Source organism: Prionailurus viverrinus, chromosome A2 (assembly GCF_022837055.1).
Source record: "Prionailurus viverrinus isolate Anna chromosome A2, UM_Priviv_1.0, whole genome shotgun sequence".
Taxonomy (NCBI): Eukaryota; Metazoa; Chordata; class Mammalia; order Carnivora; family Felidae; genus Prionailurus; species Prionailurus viverrinus.
The window spans coordinates 162,432,686-162,453,150 of record NC_062562.1 but is presented as its reverse complement, the minus strand read 5'-3'; the positions used below and the strand labels follow the sequence as shown (position 1 = coordinate 162,453,150).

The following is a 20,465-nucleotide window of genomic DNA, read 5'->3' as shown; positions in this document are numbered from 1 at the left end:
CCTCTCTCCAGCTCCGTTCAGTGCCTCTCGGTCTGTCTTCCTCGCTTGGAGACCCAGACCCAGCGCCAGGACCCGGGGACGGCGCTGGCTCCTCCCGGCCGCAGGGGGCGCTGTGGGGCCGGGCCGGGCGCGAGTCCCAGCGTGCACCGCGCGGGGGCTGGGCCTGCGGGGCTGGGCGGAGCTGGAGGCCGCGCGCCCGAGGAGGTGCCGCGGGACCGCCCGGGAACTTAGCGTCCCCGCGGGGCCGCGGGCCTGGAGGGACCGTGAAGGGCCATGGCCGAGCCGGCTCCGGTAAGAAAGGCTCCGTGCGCGGACGCCCAGTTTCGGGGCTCGGGGCGGGTCTTCGGGCTCCGGCGTGGCGGGCCTCCATCCGGGGTCCTCGCGGGGTGGCAGCGGAGGACGGGTGGAGCTGCGTCTGTCCGGGTGTAAGGTCCGGACCGTGGACGGAGCCGGTGGCCGCACTCCCGAACAAGCCGAGCGTGGACCAGGCCCACTCAGCAGCGGGCCCTGCCTGGCCGGGGGCGCCCGGGCGTGGCGGGGGCTGACAAGGGAAAGGAGAGAAATGGGTCTGGTTCCCTTGTGGGTGTCACAGCTCAGCCAGTTTTACATGGCAGTTACTGAATTCAGAACAAGTGTTTAAAAAATTTAAGACTCTGAGTGATTGAAATGATGGCTGGCAGCGGCTTGAATACGATAATTCACCTGCTAACGTTTGAGTGTAAGAAGGAAGGAAGACAGGTCGGAAGGAATAGAATAGGATATAAAAATCTAAGCAGAATGCACACTATTTGTTTAATGTTTTGTTGCAATCGAGGTTTAGAAGGAATGACCATTTATTATGTTTTTGTTTAATACCTTAGAAACTTTCATATTGAGCATTTTTTCTTTTTTTTTAAATTTTTTTAATGTTTATTTATTGTTAAGAGACAGAGAGACACAGAACGTGAGCAGGGGAGGAGTGGAGAGAGGGGGAGACATAGAATCTGAAGTAGGCTCCAGGCTCTGAGCTGTCAGCACAGAGCCCTAGGCGGGGCTTGAACTCACAAACTGAGAGATCATGACCTGAGCCAAAGTTGGTCGCTTAACCAACTGAGTCACCCAGGCGCCCCGAGCATTTTTTTCTGATCACTAAATGAATTCATGAGGTTATTTCAAAGTAGCGTTAATAGTCTCAGCTAAGAAAGCATAATTCCTAGGATTAAATATTCAAAAGATATGCAACACTTTTATGGAGAAATTATAAATAAATGGGAGATAGCGAGGCCCGTAGATGGAAAGACTAAATACAGTAAAGATGATACTTTTCTTCCAAATTAATATGTAAATTTACCGCAGTTTTATCAAAATGGCAGTAAGATTTTTGTGAATGTAAACAGATTTTATTTTTTGTTTAAAAACATTTTTTTAGGGGCGCCTGGGTGGCTCAGTCGGTTAAGCGTCCGACTTCAGCTCAGGTCATGATCTCATGGTTTGTGAGTTTGAGCCCTGTGTAGGGCTCTCTGCTGTCAACACAGAACCTGCTTTGGATCCTCTGCCCTTCCATGCTCGTTCTCCCCCCCCCCCCAAATAAATTTTAAAAAATAAAAAAAAAAGAAGACATACACAAGGAGAAAGTATTTGTAACCTAATTTAGTCAACAATTAATCAATATACAAGTTATGTAAAGAAATTGTAGAAATGAGCACCTGGGTGGCTCAGTCAGCTGAGCATCTGACTCTTGGTTTTGGCTCAGGTCATGATCTCAGTTTGTGGGATCGAGCCCTGCATCAGGCTCTGCGCTAATGACGTGGAGCCTGCTTGGGAATCTCCCTCTCCTCTCTCTGTCCCTCCCCTATTTGTGCTGTCCCTCTCTCTCTCAAAATAAGTCTACCTAAAAAAAAAGAAATCCTAGAAATGAAAGCATAAGTCACCCAGTAAAAAATATAGGTAAAAGATCTGAACAGTCAGTTCAGAAAACTGAAAACAAATGGTCAGTGGATAAAAGAATGGATTAAAAATTGTGACATATTCAGATAATAGAACAGGACACAAAATTAAATCAATTCTGTATATATCAATATGGACAGATCTCAAAATGTTGAATGAAAAATCCAAGCTGCAGTATAATAAAGCATTTGTGCACAAAAATTAAAGTAATACTTATTTATAGATACTTATGTGTATTTAAAAATTAAAAACATGAATTGAAAAGTTACTACACGCACATAATGTTCGCTTCTTGGAAGAGAGAATAGGACTGAGTATAAGATATATTGAAGGGGCACCTGGGTGGCTCGATTTGTTGAGCTTACATAAGGCTCTTGATTTTGGCTCGGGTCATGATCTCACGGTTTGTGAGATCGAGCCCCACGTCAGGCTCTGTGCTGACAGCATGGAGCCTGCTTGGGATTTTCTCTGTGCCCCTTCCCAGTGCCCATGCCCTCTCTCTCAAAATAAATAAACATTTTTTAAAAAACAATAGGACACCTGGGTGGCTCAGTCGGTTAAGCAGCTGACTCTTGATTTCAGCTCAGGTCATGATCTCATGGTTTGGGAGACTGAACCCCACGTTGGGCTCTGCACTGACAGTTGGGAGCCTGCTTGGGATTCTCTTTCGCTCTCTACCCCTCCCCCACTCACACATTTTCTCCCTCTCCCTCCCCCACTCACACATTTTCTCCCTCTCCCTCTCCCTCTCCCTCTCCCTCTCCCTCTCCCTCTCCCTCTCCCTCTCCCTCTCCCTCTCCCTCTCCCTCTCCCTCAAAAAAACTTTAATAAATTTTAGAAAGATTTTAAAAATATTGAAGAGGGACTAAAGAGGACTTGAGTTTCATCTGTCATATTCTATTTCATTAAAAGGAAGTCTAAAGAAAAATGTTGAATTCTTTTTTTTTTTTTAATTTTTTTTTCAACGTTTATTTATTTTTGGGACAGAGAGAGACAGAGCATGAACGGGGGAGGGGCAGAGAGAGAGAGGGAGACACAGAATCGGAAACAGGCTCCAGGCTCTGAGCCATCAGCCCAGAGCCTGACGCGGGGCTCGAACTCACGGACCGCAAGATCATGACCTGGCTGAAGTCGGACGCTTAACCGACTGCGCCACCCAGGCGCCCCGAAAAATGTTGAATTCTTAAATCAGTAGTATACTGATAACAACCCAGGATACTTGTTATAATGTTATAATTTTCTGAATCTTTAACTTCTGAAAATTAAAGTAATAATGAAGGCTTTTTGAGCATTTCTTGAAAACATTTTTAAAGTAAGGAATTTAATCAGAGGAGAATAAGTACATTTTAAACAAAAACATGCATTCATTTCTGCTATAACACATCACATGCATTTCTAAAAATCACAGTGCAGTGCAAAATCATGTAGTAAAAACCATAGCTTACCGGAGGAATGGTGTTTAGATACACAACATTCAAAAAGTTTGTCAGTGACATGTTGAAAAGATAGGAACCTAGTAAAAACACACTTTTATGCATGTTAAATTATTAACAAAATAAACTAGCTTAAAAACTACCTGAAATTTGCTTATGGAAGTGGGTGTAAGAAGGGGCAGTGAGGTGGAAGGACCATTATCCGAAATCAGACGGAAAGTTTCAACACCAGGTTTGGAGAGGCTGGGCTCATAAAACAGGGTAATTAATCTGAGGAAGCTGGCGGATTCTTCTCGAAGGGTATGCGCGGGCGTGTTTTGTATATTCCTTCTCATCTCTCTGTGGCAGCCTGGCACGGTTCCTTCCCCCGCCGCTGCTGACATTCTGTAACTGGCTAGTTTGTGTTGTAGGGGGCTGTCTCGTGCTCTGTGGGATGTTTACCATTATCCACTACATGCAAGTAGCAGCTTGCCCAGTCCTGACAAAAGCGTCCCCAGACATTGCCAAACGTCCTCTGGGGTGTAAAATTGTCCTCATGTGGAACTGACCTAGAGTTTCTCACTGACAAACTTGCATATAAGCAAGTGTAAAACTTTGTGACAAATTATTTTTGTTTCAATTTTTTTTTAATGTTTATTTTTGAGAGAGAAAGCGTGAGCAGGGGAGGGGCAGAGCGACAGAGACAGAGACAAGAGACAGAATCCGAAGCAGGCTCCAGGCCCCGTGCTGTCAGCACAGAGCCTGACTTGGGGCTCGGACTCACGAGCTGTGAGATCATGACCTGAGCTGAAGTCAAACGCCCAGCCTACTGAGCCACCCAGGCCCCCAATATCAATCATGTTAGGACAAATTCACATTTTAAAAACATAGCAGAAATGACTGTTTCATTAAACTTAATGAATTGCTGATATAAATGTAAAGGAATAATTAGATTTTTTTAAAAACGTAAATCTAAGCTTCATATTCCATATAACGAAAAGATGAATGAAAATAAAAGTTGAAACAAACTGTACTTTAATACCCATAGGAAGTAAACACATACGGCAAAACATTGGGAGTTAAAACTGATGTAAAGAAGACAATAGGGGGCACCTTGGTGGCCCAGTTGGTTGAGTCTCTGACTCTTGGTTTCACCTCAGGTCATGATCTTGCGGTTTTGTGAGTTCCAGCCCCACGTCAGGCTCTGTGCTGACAGTGGGGAGCTGTTTGGGATTCTCCCTCCCTCTGCCCCTTCCCTGCTTGCATTCTCTCTGTCTCTCTCAAAATAGATAAATTTTAAAAAAACTTAAAAAAGAAAGCAGTAGGGGCTCCTGGCTGGCTCAGTCAGTAGGGCATGTGACTCTTTTTTTTTTTTTTTAATTTTTTTTTTTTTAACGTTTATTTATTTTTGAGACAGAGAGAGACAGAGCATGAACGGGGGAGGGGCAGAGAGAGAGGGAGACACAGAATCGGAAACAGGCTCCAGGCTCTGAGCCATCAGCCCAGAGCCCGATGCGGGGCTCGAACTCACGGACCACGAGATCGCGACCTGGCTGAAGTCGGACGCTTAACCGACTGCACCACCCAGGCGCCCCGAGGGCATGTGACTCTTGATCTCAGGGTTGTGGCTCAAGCCCCACGTTGAGTGTAGAGATTACCTAAAAAAAAAAAAAAAAATCTTAAATATAATTTGAAAAAGAGAGAAAAGGAAACCATAAAAGAATGTGCATTTAATGTAAATTACTTTAACAAATATATAATTTACATGCTTCTAGTTATAAACCTTAGACAGATGCATGCTATCACCACTCTTATTCAACATCATTCCAGCCAATACAATAAGAAAAATAAGAAATGATAGGCTTAAATGGTTAAAAGAAATGTTAATTTGCAGATCTCGTTCTCAACACAGACACTCCAAGGCAGTCAACTAAAGTGTTAGCCAACAAGGGAATTCATTTCCAGAATAAACACAAAAATTAGCTTCCCAACCTTTCATAATTAGAAATTTTAGTGGGGGGAAAAAGAACCCAAAACATGGTAGCAACAAAAATTCTACCATCCCTAGAAATGAACCTGTTGAGAATTATGTAAAATCTACATGAAGAAAACTAATTTTACTAAAGCACATAAAATGTCTAGAAAAATGAGAGACATGTTTCTGCGTGGAAAGAACCCATATTTTAGAGGTCCATTTCTCCCCAAATTAATATATTAAGCATATTCGTATCAGAATCCCATGAGAATTTGTATAAATTTGACAAAATATCTTTACTATTTATGTAGAAGAGAAAACAGACAAGAAAGGCCAAGACGTTTTCCTATGGGAAATGATGGAGGTTAGTGGTGGATGGCCATGCCCCCTTAAAAAGCAAAATATCTAGGGGCGCCTGGGTGGCTCAGTCGGTTAAGCGTCCGACGTGGCTCAGGTCATGATCTCATGGTCCGTGAGTTCGAGCCCGCGTCGGGCTCTGTGCTGACAGCTCGGAGCCTGGAGCCTGTTTCAGATTCTGTGTCTCCCTCTCTCTGACCCTTCCCCGTTCATGCTCTGTCTCTCTCTGTCTCAAAAATAAATAAAGGTTAAAAAAAATTTTTTTTAAATAAAGCAAAATATCTGATAAAACTATAAGAATTATACTGCAGTATTGGAGCAAAAAAGGATAAATGGAAGTATAAATGGAGTATAAATGCCAAGTATAAATGGAAGCCTAATTAATGAAAAACAATTCCAAATCAATGGTGAAAGAATAGACTGTTGAGTAAGTTTTGTGATAACTGAAAATCCACTTGGAAAAAGAATTATATTCCTTCCTGTTATGTTACACATAAATAAGTTCCAGATGGAAAACGGTCTAAGTCTAATAAAAGTTATAAGAATGTTAAGAAGAATTTAAGAGAATATTTTATAATTTTAGAATAGGAAAAGTCTTCCAAATCAAGATACTAAACCCTAAAGTTTTCTCCTGAAAACTATAATAATATGAGAGAAAAGCAGTGTAGAAGATGGAGAAATTATCTTTATTTGAGAATTTTTATTGTATCCCACCATAAACTTAATAGGATTGATAAATAATATGGCACATTAATTGGATACACAGTAAGTTTACAAAAATCAGTAACTTTTTTAAAAAACTATTAATAATAATTTGAAATGGCACCCCAAAAGGGGTGGTCTCATTTACAATTGTTGGAAAGACCACAGAATACCAGAAATAAAGTTAATAAAAAAAGACTCAGAACATTTATGAAGAAAATAATTTTATTAAGGATAGCAAGCTGGACCAAATGAATGTAGAACATGTTTCTAGATGAGATCAATCTTTCCTAAATACATATATACAGTTAATGCAGTCCAGACTGGAATTCCAATGCACTTTTTTGTTGTTGGACTAAATAATTTTGGAGTTTATAAGAAAGGATACATATCTACGAATTCACAGCAGTAACTTTGAAAAGAATGTGAGGAGAGGGTAAGACTTACCATCCCATTATTACAATATTGCATAGGTACTGTAATCAGACACATATAGAAAGTGTAAGAGAATATATAGATTCACATATTTATGAAAATCTAATACATGCAAAGATTAAAGGTTGGCATTCCAATCTAAGGAGAAAGGATAGTATACTTATTGGTGTGTGATTGGCTCTCCATATGTATCTATTAAAGATGCCAATCTCATCTGTAGAATTTTCTTTGATTTTTACTAAAAATATTAACTTATTTTGAGAGAGAAAGAGATTATGTGAGCAGGGGAGGGGCAGAGAGAGAGGGAGAGAGAGAATCCCAAGCAGGCTCCCCACTGTCAGCACTAAGCCTGATGCAGGGCTCCATCTTGCAAACTGTGAGATCATGACCTGAGCCAAAATCAAGAGCCAGAAGCTCAACTGACTGAGCCACCCAGGTGCCCCTCATCTATAGAATTAAATTGCAAATCTAAGGGCAAAAAATATTAGTAGAATATTTGTATAACTTTTTGGTGTGGGGGACACTTAAAAAGCTGGAAACTATGGGGGCACCTGGGTGGCTCAGTCTCACGTCTCTCTCTCAAAATAAACCTTTAAAAAATTAAAAAACAAACCTGGAAACCATGGAAAGGACTGACAGATCAAATTAAAGACTCAAAATGCTCTATTTGGCAGAAGATAAAATCAAAATACAAACGACTGGGGGAGAAAATGTTTGCTAGTCAATCAAAGGATGATTCACCCTGATATAAAGAAGTTCATTCATGGGGCACCTGGGTGGCGCAGTCGGTTAAGCGTCCGACTTCAGCCAGGTCACGATCTCCTGGTCCGTGAGTTCGAGCCCCGCGTCGGGCTCTGGGCTGATGGCTCAGAGCCTGGAGCCTGTTTCCGATTCTGTGTCTCCCTCTCTCTCTGCCCCTCCCCCGTTCATGCTCTGTCTCTCTCTGTCCCAAAAATAAATAAACGTTGAAAAAAAAATTAAAAAAAAAAAAAAAAAAAAAAGTTCATTCAAATTATAGGAGTCCACGAGAATGTTGAGCAAAGGATGTGAACAGACATGTACAAAGATACTGGAACATCCTCCACACCCGAAAAGTATGAAAAGGATGTTAAGCCTCACAAATGAATGCAAATTAAAACAATGAAATTTTTTTACCCATTGCACTGCCAAAAAAAATAATAAAGGTTTAAAAACGTGCTGTGCTGATGAAGGTGCAAAGAAATAAGTCATCTTATTAGCAAAAGGGCAAAAGTGCTGGATTTTTTTTGGAAGGCAGTCTAGTGGTATTTATTAAACTGAACATTTTTATACCTTTTGATTTAGTAGTTCTCCTTTTTAGGCTTTATCTTACAGTGGTAAAAGCACTAGTATATCAGGAAGCATATCAGAGCATTGTTTGTAATTTATAAAGGAAATGGAAACTATATGTCCCATTCATGGGGTATATGTGCCCATGCAATGGAATATAATGCAGTTTGCAAAAACCTGGTTTTGCCTGTACACACTGACCTGGAAAAACACCTGACATATTAAGTGAATGAAGTTACACAGTGCTTTATTCCCTCTTTTGTTTTTAAAAGAAGAAAAATATCCTATACAAATGCATATGTAGTTTGAACAACCATAACGAACCACGGTTAACAAAACCACATGGTTGGAGTAGGGGGAGGAGCAGTTCTCAAGGAGGAAGCTGCTGAATACACAAGAACAGGATCCTCTAAAAAAGTCTTTTAAATTGATGAAAAGGAGGGGCACCTGGTTGGCCAGTGGGTAAAGCGGGTGATTCTTGATCTCAGAGTTGTGAGTTCGAGCTCCACGTTGAGGGTAGAGTTTACTGAAGAAAGAAAATAAATACATTGATGAGAAGGAGCCGAAATCATTTTGAAGCAATAATGACTGTGTATGTATTATGTCTGTAATTTCAGTTACCTCTGACTTTTGAAGATGTTGCCATTTATTTCTCTGAACAAGAATGGCAGAATCTGGACGCATGGCAGAAGGAGCTTTACAAGCATGTAATGAGAACCAATTATGAGATTCTTGTTTCTCTAGGTAAGAAGTGCTTGATTTTGTGGGTAGATCCTGGAAATGGGCCTGACAGAGGTCTTGGCCACTTGAGTTTCCTGTTTGGTAGGTGGCCAGATTTCTCAGAAATTAACTCAGAAAGGTATTTTTGTTTTTGTTTTACCCTAGAGTCATATGTTAAATACACCTCGGGACTTTTAGTCGCTACACAGTCATAGGGTGCCATGATTTCCATATTGGAGCACTCCTAGCTCCTATCCATAATGTACCCATATTATCTTTAATATGGGTAGTGTCCCTACTTGTCAGCTTTTACAGTGGGGTCTGTATAACTCAGAAAAGCTATAATATTTCCCTGCAGTGAGATTTTGTAAGGTTATACCCTGAGATGTTTAACAGGAGCTGTCTCTGCTTGGTTATATTAATGTGTTCTTTTTAGTCTTTTTCCTTACTTGGTCTTCATATGTTTGTTTGTTTTTTTAATTTATCAAATGTGATTTTTAAGAATCAGTCTGTTCAGAGAAGTGTCGAATGATAAAGTCTCTGCTTCATCCTCACTCCTGCACTCAGTTCATTTCCCAAGGCAACCACGTTTAACCTTTTCTGTTTTAGTTCTTACTGTGGTTTCCTCCAATCTTACTATCATGATTGTATCTCAGTTTCTTGATTTATCACGTCTAGACAGCATTAACTCATTACTATGAAAAATGAGGGATTAACTCACTTATAGGATCTTCTGTCTCCTTTTTTCCCTTTCCCCCGAATTTTGAGGGTTTTTTTTTTTTCAGGCCTCTATGGGCTAACTTTATAACTTAAATAATAAACTTCTAGATCATGTTCTGTGAACTTCATATTACATCTCAATTACTTCAGTGTATGAAGATAAGGTGATTAGTTCTCCTGTACTTCCTGTCACCTCTTCTGCTAGCTCCTAACAGCCATACCACTTCTTTATATCATAAGGTTTCTAATACGTTATATTCTATTCTTTCACCATAATTAAGTTTTCTAGTCTTTACATAGAGAGTGTTGTTTCTAAAACATATAATCTAAGATATTACATATTTTTATTTTTACTGAAGAACCAATTAAAGTAATTGAATCTATAGAGAAAGAAAGATAATCTTATTATCATCCATCCTGTTCTACCCAGAAAGAATGTTCCAAACATCAGGATTAAATGGATGTGAAGTGGTATATTGTTGTGGTTTTGATTTGAATTTCCTTAACAGCTAATCGTGTTGAGCATCTTTTCATTTGTATACCTTCTTAGGAGAAATGTCTGTTCAAATACTTTGCTCATTTTTAAATTTATTTCTTTGTCTTTTCATTGTTGAGTTTTAAGAGTTCTCCATTTGTAGGGCGCCTGGTGGCTCAGTCTGTTAAGCATCTGACTCTTGATCTCATCTCAGGTCTTGATCTCAGGGTCATGAGTTCAAGCCCTGTGTTGTATTCAAAGCCTATTAAAAACAAATTCCCTATTTGTTTTGGATACTGGACCCTTATCAGATACATAATTTGCAGATAATTTTCTCCCATTCTGTGGTTGTCTGTTCACTTTCTTTATTTTTTAAATTTGGGGGGGGGGGGTGAGAGAGAGATAGAGAGGAGAGAGAGAAAATATGAGTGGGGGAGGGGCAGAGAGAGGGGAAGGACAGGATCCTAAGCTGGCTTGGTGCTGTTTTTTGACATCTCTTCTCACAGACTGAGATCACGACCTGAGCCGAAGTTGGATGCTTAACCGACTGAGCCACCCAGGTGCCCCTGTTCAGTTTCTTGATACTATCCTTTGAAGCACAAAAGTTGTCAATTTTCATGAAGCCCAACTTCTTTTTCTTGTGTTGCTTGAGCTTTTGGTGTCATATCTAAGAAACCATTGCTTAATCCAAAGTCACACTGATTCACTCCTATGTTTTCTTCTGAGAGGTTTAGAGTTTCATTGCTTACATTTAGGTCTTTGATCCCTTTTGAGTTAATTTTTGTATACAGTGTGAAGTAGGGATCCAACTTCTTTTGCATATGGATATCCAGTTGTCCCAACACCATTTGTTGAAAAGTCTTTCCCCATTGAATTCTCTTGGCACCCTTTTGGAAAATCAGTTTACCATAAATGTAGAGTTTTATTTGTGGATTTTCAATACTGTTTCATTGATGTATATATGTTTGTCTTTTTGATTACCATTACTTTTAGGATCAGTTTGTCAAAAAACAAGGCAGATTGGATTCAGGGAATATTGTCATTTTAACAATATCAAGGCTTCCTTTTCATGAACATGGGATATCTTCCTATTCATTTATGACAAAATCTCTTTGAACAATATTTTATAGTTTTTATTGTATAAGTCTTGGATTTCTTTTATTAAATTTATTCCTAAATGTTTTATTCTTTTTTGTGTTATTATAAATTGAATTGTTTTCTTGGTTTTGTTTTTTTAATTTATTTTTTAATTTTTAAGTTTATTCACTCAGAGAGAGAGAGAGAGAGAGCAAGAGAGCAAGCACAAGCTTGGGAGGGGCAAAGAGAAAGGGAGAGAGAATACCAAGCAGGCTCTGCACCATCAGCTCAAAGCCTGATGTGGAGCTTGAACTCACAAACTGTGAGATCATGACCTGAGCCAACGTTGGACACTTAACTGACTGAGCCACCCAGGCTTTACTTTTGGAAAAATACTTTCATTTTAAAAGATGCTGGGATTTCAACAGATGAAGATTGAGAATAGGTATATGGATTTAAACAAAAGATAGGGATTCCTTTTCTCATGAAAGAAGTCTTAGAATTCTTTTGGGATTGAAGTCAGATTTCAGAGGACAAGGAGGAATCTAGAACAGTGATCTGTCTCCACATGTACTACACCAGTCTGACATTTTCTTCCTGAGGCAGGCATTGCCCAGTGTACCCTCTTTCTCTTATTTGAACCATACACTGATCTCCCTTTAGCAACCTATGAAGCATACTTTAGATTCTGTTAAATATATTTTATTGAAAGAAAATTTTACTTGAAAATAAATAAATTAAACATTTCTTTTGGGAAATGGGGGTCATATATTAAAGAATCTTGCAACTATTTTCATCTGTTTATTTCATTGCTTACAACCCTTTTTATTCTAGCAGAACTCCACCATGTTTGGAGTCATGATTAGCACCGTCACCAGAGAACTTCTGAGAATATTTTAGCTGGAGCTACCTACTTTGAAATTGCCTAGGACAGGCATTCGAGTTATTTTTCCATCTCCCCCTCTTCTCGTGATATCTGTCCAGCTGTCTCCAGGGCTGTCCCACCATTCTCAGAGCACCCTATTAGTGAGTTTTATGAAACCCATGGCTAAATACATATTGCTAGACATATGGGGACCAAGACAGGATTTAAACAGTATAACTGATTTAACAGGTCCAGAAAGATTAGGAAGAACTTTTAGGATGTGTGGGCAGTTTTACTCCTCTTTGTGCAAACCTATAATCTATTTTTTGACATCTCTTCTCATATATTATCCCAGGAATACATTTAAAAAATTTAAAAACAACTCCGCGTGCTTTAAATTTAGTGCTCAAAGAAACCAAAATACCCTGTCTAACTTCTTTGTACAGATGATGGACTTCCCAAACCAGAGCTAATATCACGGATTGAACAGGGGAAAGAGTTCTTCAAGAACTGGGGAGAATCACAGAAATCAGGAAACATAATTTGCTCTTCAGCTGATCTGCATTTTGATCCAGTTATTGAGGGACATCTGTTTTGGCGTGAGTATTAAGAAATTAGGGCCCTTTCCTGAGGACATCACATTCAGATATCTTTGTTCCAGTTCTCTGATCATGTCTTCCTGTTTGGCTAGGCTGAGGCTTGATGTCTGGCATATTCTAGAAAAAGGCAGTAAAGCACAGTGGTTAGGAGTATGGGTCCTGGACTCTGAGTCTGGATCTTGCTTTTCTGGGTCGCCTTGGGCAAGTTATTCAACCTCTCGATATTTCAATTTCCTGGCCTATGAAATGAAGATAATAAAAGCACCTACATTATAGGTTTAAGTAGGTTAGTATACATAAAGTGTTAAAATGATACATGGCACACAGTAAGAGCTCAGTAAGTAGGCACTATTGTTAGTAGGCAGGGCTGGTGTGGGGCGGGGTGGTAGCGAAACTGGTTATCTAAATCCTAGTGACCAAAATTGCTTCCTTCCTATCTGGGAACTGTTGTCTCTACTTGAATACCTAAAACTTAGCTCTCCTCTGTTGTTTCTTGTTATCATAGGAGAGTCTGAAATTTTTGGATTCTTAAAAGGCAGCATTAAAATACGGAATGAGAAAGCCAACGGGAGCATCATTCCCAGAAATTTGTTTAGTTTGCTTAGTTTGTTGCTGCTGCTTTCTGGACAGTAAAGGAGTTTTGCTTCACAAATTCTTTCACTTTTTACCATCTGTTATCAATTCTTCCAAGAAACCTTTTTAAAAGGTTGGTGGAAATAGGGGCGAGGAGTGGGGAACAGAGCCCAAGCCCTGCTGCCTGGCCTGAGGGACATCCCCTGGGTGACATGGGACTGTGGTGTTAGGGTCTAATAGTGACACCGTCATCATCCTGACTCCAGAAATGCCTCCACATCAAAACGGCACAAGTTGGATGGTCCTGTAGTCATGGCGGTGAGCACATGGGGTGTGCAGTATGCCAGGCACGTGTTCAACACCGTAACTGCAGGAACTCAATCATGACAATCAAATGTCCTGTTGTTTCCCTGTTTCTACGGGAGAAGGAACCAAAGCCAAGAGAGATTCACTTGACAGAGGCTAGACAGCGGAAAGGTGGGATTTGAACCCAGACGGTCTCATTTCAGAGCATAGGCCCTATTAAGACCTATATTTTCCTTTTTTTTTTTTAAGTTTATTTATGTAATCTCTATACCCAACATGAGGCTCGAACTGATGACGCTGAGATCAAGAGTGGCATGCTATTCCGACTGAGCCAGACAAGCGCTCCTAGATTTTCCTCTTTTAAGAAAAGTTTTTTTCGGTTTAATGTTAGCAGACTCTCACCAAACTCCTGGTCATTAAATGGAACCATACTGAAATGTCCTTGGTTGTGGAGCTCCGTGGGAGCTGGGTTCCCAGAGGTCACTGTTACTGCTCCCTTTCCTGGTGATATAAGCCTTTAGTCATGACAGGAATACGGACTGAAGTTTTGTTTTCCATTTCAGGAAGTCAACAAGCTGTGAATTCAGGAGAAGCTAAATGCGGGTTCCAAGTAGATCTACAGGGCCAGTGCCCCTCTGAACCCTCACTAGGAGGAAGGGCAGATGCTTCCTTCAGGCCTGACGGGAGGATCGCTCTCGTGAATCCACACAAACAAGTCGCATGGGCTCCAATTCCAGTAGTCCCCTGCTGCAGGGAACCTACCCGGAGAGAAGGAATCCCAAGTCCCAGAACTCTGGCTCCCCCTGCCTTTCAGGAGGTCCCCTCCCGGGAGGGCACCCAGCACCCAAGCGCTGTTAGCGAGGAAAGCTTTTGGAAGAAGAATCACTTAGAGAAGCACCAGAGCCACTTGAGTGACCAGCCATGTAGGCCCTGGAAGAAACTCAGCAAACAAGCCGATCCACAGCAACAGCGCAGCATCCCTCAGGGTCGGAGGCATTTCCGGTGTCACGACTGCGGGCGGAGCTTCCACCGGAAGCGGTATTTGCTCAGGCATCTGGCTGTACCGGCGGGGACGAGCCCCCCGCAGGGCCCTGGATGTAAACGGTGCGGCCCGCGCAAGCAGAGCGTTCTCGGCCACCGCCTCCGGCGCAGGGGGGAGAGGCCTTCCCAGTGCCCCAGGTACGACCGGAACTCTCTCCCGAAGAACAGCCTGGCGGCTCCCCAGGGCCAGCCCAGCAGGGGGAGGCTGGTCTCCCGTGGCGAAGGCGACCTGGCCCTCCCAGGGAAGGCACGGCGGGCCAGCTTGCGCTCGGGAGGGAAGCCAGGCCCGTGGCCGGGGGCCGCGGAGACTGTCCGGCACCGCCCCGCCGGGGAGAGGCCATTGTCTTGCCCCGAGGGTGGCGAACGCTTCGCTGCCGGGTCCCAGCTCGCCAGCCACAAACGGGTGCACGCGGGAGAGCGGCCCTTCCGGTGCCAGGAGTGCGGCGACAGCTTCCGCCCGGGTGGCTCGCTGGAGGTCCACCGGCTCGCGCACGGCGGCGGCAGACCCTTCTCCTGCGCCAAGTGCGGCAAGGGCTTCGCCAAGCGGTGTAAGCTCACGGAGCACGTCCGAGTGCACAGCGGGGAGAGGCCCTTCGGGTGCGCCGACTGCGGCCGGAGCTTCCGCCAGAGGGGACAGCTGCTGCGGCACCGCCGCCTGCACACGGACGAGAAGCCCTTCCAGTGCCCGGAGTGCGGGCTGAGCTTCCGCCTCCAGAGCATGCTGACAGCACACCGGCTCCGGCACGGCGGGGAGAGGCCGTTCTCCTGCGGCGAGTGCGGCAGGGGCTTCGCGCACCGCTGCAAGCTCCGGGAGCACCTGCGAGTGCACAGCGGGGAGAGGCCCTTCCGGTGCCCCGAGTGCGGCAAGAGCTTCCGCCTCAAGGGCATCCTGAAGGCCCACCAGCGCACCCACAGCAAGGAGAGGCCCTTCTCGTGCGGGGAGTGCGGCAAGGGCTTCACCCGGCAGTCCAAGCTCGCCGAGCACTTCCGCGTGCACAGCGGCGAGAGGCCCTTCCGCTGCTCCAGCTGCGACCGGAGTTTCCGCCTCAAGGGGCAGCTGCTTAGTCACCAGCGCCTGCACACGGGCGAGAGACCCTTCCAGTGCCCCGAGTGCGGCAAGAGCTACCGCGTCAAGGCCGACATGAAGGCCCACCAGCTGCTGCACGGCGGGCAGATGCCCTTCTCTTGCGAGTGCGGCAAAGGCTTCGCCAAGCAGTCCAAGCTCATCGAACACGTCCGGACGCACACGGGGGAGAAGCCCTTCCAGTGCCCCACGTGCGACAAGAGTTTCCGCCTGAAGGCGCAGCTGCTCAGCCACCAAGGCCTGCACACAGGCGAGAGGCCCTTCCACTGTCCCGAGTGTGATAAGAACTTCCGGGAGAAGGGACACATGCTGAGGCACCAGCGCATACACAGACCCGAGAGGCCGTTCGCCTGCGGCGACTGTGGCAAGGGCTTCATCTACAAGTCCAAACTTGCCGAACACATCCGCGTGCACGCCAAATCCTGCAGTGCCCCCAGCGAGCCTGACGTCAAGAAGAGGCTCAGCCAGCTGTTCGCGATGATCGAGGCTGACTGGAGTTGAGGCCGGGAAGGGCGTCCAGAGCCTTCGGCAGGCTTGACGTTCCCTGGGAATCCACGGCAGCCATAGCGAAACCCGCCGGGAGACAGATTTTAGCAACAGGGGCCCTTTTTTGACCAAGAATGGAACCAAGTTAGGAGTATGAGAAGCCACAAAGGATTTTCTCGGCTAAAACATCACCAGGAAGGGGCGCCTGGGTGGCCCAGTCACTTGAGCATCCGACTCCTGATTTCGGCTCAGGTCATGATCTCAGGTTGGTGGGTTCGAGCCCCAGATCTGGATCCATGCTGACAGCCCGATCCTGCTTGGGATTCTCTCTTACCCTCTGCCTCTGTCCTTCTCCCGCTCAGGCGCGGGCGCTCTCTTTCTCTCTCTAAAATAAACATTTAAAACATCACCAGTTCTATTTCCTATCCATTGATAAAAGAGATATCTGTTCTTCTTACCATCTTAAGTAGTCATTTCCCCCCAAATGTTCAGCTAGCTCTGAAATCCCAGCTTGAATTAAGACAAAAGGAAATCCTTCCAGTACTGTTCCCAAAGTTGAGGAGATGAGGTGGCTATTAAATGTCCACTGTTCTCCTTTTCCACAGTATGATTCTAAAGTGGGGGTTCAGGTATGTGTGAATTTTGTTGCAGCCCTGATATAATGTTGAATTTGGTTTTGATTCATTTATTTTGAAACTGTGAGCAATAAAACAAGTTCTCTGAATCCTGGTCTGTTTACGTGAATGCTGAGGCTTCACGGTATGTTTCGTGGTGGTGATGTATATAGTTCCCCCTAAAGAAAACTGATAATTTCATCAAAGTTTGGTAATCTGAGTTGAAGAAATGTAAAAGCAAGGGTACTAAGGGGAGCCTGGGTGGCTTAGTTGGTTAAGCGCCAGCTCAGGTCATGATCTCACAGTTCGGGAGTTCGAGTCCTGCATCTGGCCCTGTGCTGACAGCTCGGAGCCTGGAGCCTGCTTCAGATTCTGTGTCTGCCCCTCCCCTGCTCGCACTCTGTTTCTCTCAAAAACAAATGAACATTAAAACAATTTTTTTTTTTTTTTAAAGCGAGGATACTAAGATGTATAGGGCTAGAATTTAGATGAGAGATGGATTGGGACAGGAGATACAGGTTTAGGAGTTGCAGAACAGAGAAGCTGTTCGCAGCCAAGACACTGAAGGAGATTACCAAGAGTGCCTATCTAAGCAGTGACTAAATCTGAGTAAAGACAAAATAAAGCCAAGGGGCACCAGGCTGGCTCAGTGAGCAGAGCATGCAACCTATCTCGGGGTTGTGAGTTCTAGCCCCACACTGGGTGTGGAGATTACTTAAAATCTTCAGGAAAAAAATAAAGCTAGACAGCTTTGTCATGCAGCAGTACAGGCAACAACAATTTAGTGTGGAGTTTGAAAGCAAATGTTAAAAGTAAACAGAAGTCCAGGAGATTACCCCACTTGTTACATGAGGTGAAGACGGCAGGAGCACAGAATGTTTGTACATTAGGGACAGAATTGCACTCCAGACGAAGAATTCCTGACTTTCAGAGGGCTCATGTTTCGTGTAAAGAATGGCTGACCTGAAATTTGGAGGGATGACAGAAAATGAGACTGCAACTAACCTACAACAAACACTTGCTATTAAAACAATGTTTCACAGATGATGTGCTCTGGAACACTGGCTCCAGAGGTATACTTTTTTTTAATTGTTTATTTTTGAGAGACAGAAAGAGCATGAGTGGGGGGAGAGCAGAGAGAGAGGGAGACAGAATCCAAAGCAGGCTCCAGGCTCTGAACTATCAGCACAGAGCCCGACATGGGGCTTGAACCCACGAACTGTGAAATCATGACTTGAGCCGAAGTCGGGCGCTTAACCAACTGAGCCGCCCAGGCACCCCTCCAAAGGTGTACTTTTAAAAAAAGAGAAAAGCACCACATGGCCAATTGAGGTAAAAACAGTTTTCCCCCGTTCCCTCCACCCCACCACACACACATGCAGTCCATTAGGAATACCTAATGTATAGTATATTCTTAAATTGTGAATATATTTGACCTCGGGATTCTTTCTTTTTCAAAAACATTTACTATGACCTTGGGGACATAGAGTTCTGCAGGATTCATTTTGGAAAACATTACTGAAGAGCCCTTTTGGCTCCAGCAAAGCAGCCCTATGTCCATTAAGAAGGATGAGAATCCGGGGAGCCTGGGTGGTGTAGTCAGTTGAGCATTGGCGTCTTGGTTTCGACTCAGGTCATGAGTTCACTGTTCCGTGGGTTTGAGTCCTGTGTTGGGCTCTGCGCTGACAGTGCAGAGCCTGCTTAGGATGCTCACTCCCTCTCGCTCTACTCCTCCCCCACTCAAGCTGTCTCTGTCTCTGTCAGGATAAATAAGTCAATTAAAAAAAAATTTTTTTTTTAAAGCATGAGAATCCAAGGAAAAGAGGTCTTAGGTTTTATGGGGCAAAGAAAACAGACCTTTAAGTCAGAATAAATTCGTATGTGGTTTAAGAGTACCCTCTACCCTCTTTCCTCAAGTGGTGGGACACCAGCAAAGGTCACTGACGACGTTAAAAGATTACATCATTTAGGCAGGTTTACAATCACTCAGAGCCACGGTGATGTCTGTTGTGTTCACAGAGTAGCCAATCTCGACGTGTGGAGCTAGACTCAATGTAAGCAGAGAAGGTGGATGCCCATGGTGGGGACCCTGCCAGCAGGATGTGATCAGGAACCCAGCAGAGGTTTCATGGGAGACCGAAGGCCGGAGCCTCTAGTTTGCTGTTCTCACTTATTGCCTGTTACCCTTGCAGGATTTCACAGATGGTAAAAGATCCAGAGGGTTCAAAATATTGTTAAAAACTAGAGGTGCCCTGGAGAAAGTCAAGAAGAAAGGTAAGATCCAACTAAACCCAAGTACTCCTTTCAATTCTTTTTAGACTTTATATAGATATAAATATATAAGGAATATAATAAATATATAGAATAATTTATAATTCTAAATTCCAAATTTTAGCATTATAAGGAGCAGGAAGATTTTTTATTCCAATCTCTAATGTCACAGAGGAGGAAACCAAAGGTATAGTAAATGTCTCACCCATAGTTAGTGGCTGGGTTGGGACTCTTTGTGGGTCCCCAGGTACGAGGGCAGGGATCCTTCCACCAAACTTAATTGGAAACTCAGGGAATTCATATTCTGTGCATGAGAAATACCAAGTGCTTAAAGTAATAAAACCAGTACAGTTACTAAGCCAATTAATTTGTTGCAGAAGAGAGGGGAAAACGTTTTCAAAATACAAAAGAAGATTACAAAGAAAGAGAACAGAAAAACAACAACTACTGAGGACAAAATCACACAGGCCTAAGGAGATTATTAGCATCTGGAAGAGACCAAAAGAGTAATGAAAGGTATTTTTTTTTTTAATAGGGAAGAAAAGCAGAGAATTAATGGAAACCCTTTATGATTATAAGAACAAAATGATTAGGGATAAAACACAAACATGTTTCAGACTGGATGTAATTCACTGCCTTACTCTTTACCAAGCAAGTTTGCAGGAGAGGTTTTCATCAACTTAACAAGGGCAGTTTGGAGTGATTAAATAACTACAGATCCAGAAACTTTTAGGTATAATTGACAAAATAAAGGACAGTTTGTTATCAGAAATGTTTTTTAACGTTAAAAAAATTTTTTTTTAATGTTTATTTGTTTTTGAGAAAGAGACAGTGCATGAGTGAGGAGGGGCAGAGAGAGAGGGAGACACAGAATCCGAAGCAGGCTCCAGGCTCTGAACTGTCAGCTCAGAGCCCCAATGTGAGGCTTGGACTCATGAGCTGTGAGATCATGACCTGAGCCGAAGTTGGATGCTTAACTGACTGAGCCACCCAGGTGCCCCTGTCATCAGAAGTTTTTAAATGAAATGGAACGGAGCATCTGGGTGGCCCAGTACGTTGAGCGTCTGACTTTGGCTCAGGCCATGATCTCATGGTTCATGAATTGAGCCCCACGTTGGCCTTGCTGCTGTCAGCATAGAGCCCTCTTTGGATCCTCTGTCTTCCTTTCTCTCTGCCCCTCCCTGACTCTCTTTCTCTCAAAATAAATAAAAAATAACAGCCTCCACATTACATCCTTAACTTACAAACACTCCTGCTGGTGAGTGCTAGCTGGGTCATCTGACCATTGAATAGTAGTAGAATATGCCACCCCCAAATATGCCACTTTGGCATAAGGAAAGCAAAGGAAAGGAAGCAGATACAAGTTTCCTGCCTTCCCCCCATTTGCCGAAAAGCAGGACGTCAATTTCCAAAGCTGTGCCTCGGAAATCGCCCATTGGTTTCTACCGATGACTACTTATCAGGAAGGACAAAAGTTAATCCAGAGACAACGTTAGACTCTAGCGGCCTGGGGACAGCA

General features: G+C 43.6%; 2 protein-coding genes across 3 annotated transcripts in view; both read left to right on the top strand.

Annotated features, from left to right (window-relative positions):
• Positions 1-10,230, top strand: part of ZNF425 (zinc finger protein 425) — a 31,529-nt gene extending 21,299 nt beyond the window's left edge. The window contains exons 5-6 of the transcript XR_007150193.1: positions 9,142-9,149; positions 10,220-10,230. The gene's annotated coding sequence lies outside the window, so the exon portion shown is untranslated. The remainder of the gene's footprint in view (positions 1-9,141; positions 9,150-10,219) is intronic.
• Positions 159-18,925, top strand: ZNF786 (zinc finger protein 786). Of its 2 annotated transcripts, XR_007150191.1 has the most exons (5): positions 159-291; positions 8,733-8,859; positions 12,419-12,571; positions 14,014-16,326; positions 18,868-18,925. XR_007150191.1 is itself a non-coding variant. In XM_047849099.1 (4 exons), exons 1-4 carry the CDS (start codon positions 274-276, stop codon positions 16,074-16,076), a joined length of 2,361 nt encoding a protein of 786 aa, XP_047705055.1. In that variant the 5' UTR covers positions 159-273; the 3' UTR covers positions 16,077-16,785. The 2 variants fall into 2 exon arrangements, 1 of the variants encoding a protein (XP_047705055.1); XM_047849099.1 differs by lacking the exon at positions 18,868-18,925 and having other exon boundaries at positions 14,014-16,785.
• The last annotated feature ends 1,540 nt before the right edge of the window (positions 18,926-20,465 follow it).

Bases quoted from the DNA above. Each gene is read 5' to 3' on its own strand.
- ZNF786 (XM_047849099.1), top strand. The intron at 8,860-12,418 runs GTAAGAAGTGCT...TTCTTTGTACAG, and splicing joins TGAGATTCTTGTTTCTCTAG to ATGATGGACTTCCCAAACCA. The intron at 12,572-14,013 runs GTGAGTATTAAG...TTTCCATTTCAG, and splicing joins TGAGGGACATCTGTTTTGGC to GAAGTCAACAAGCTGTGAAT.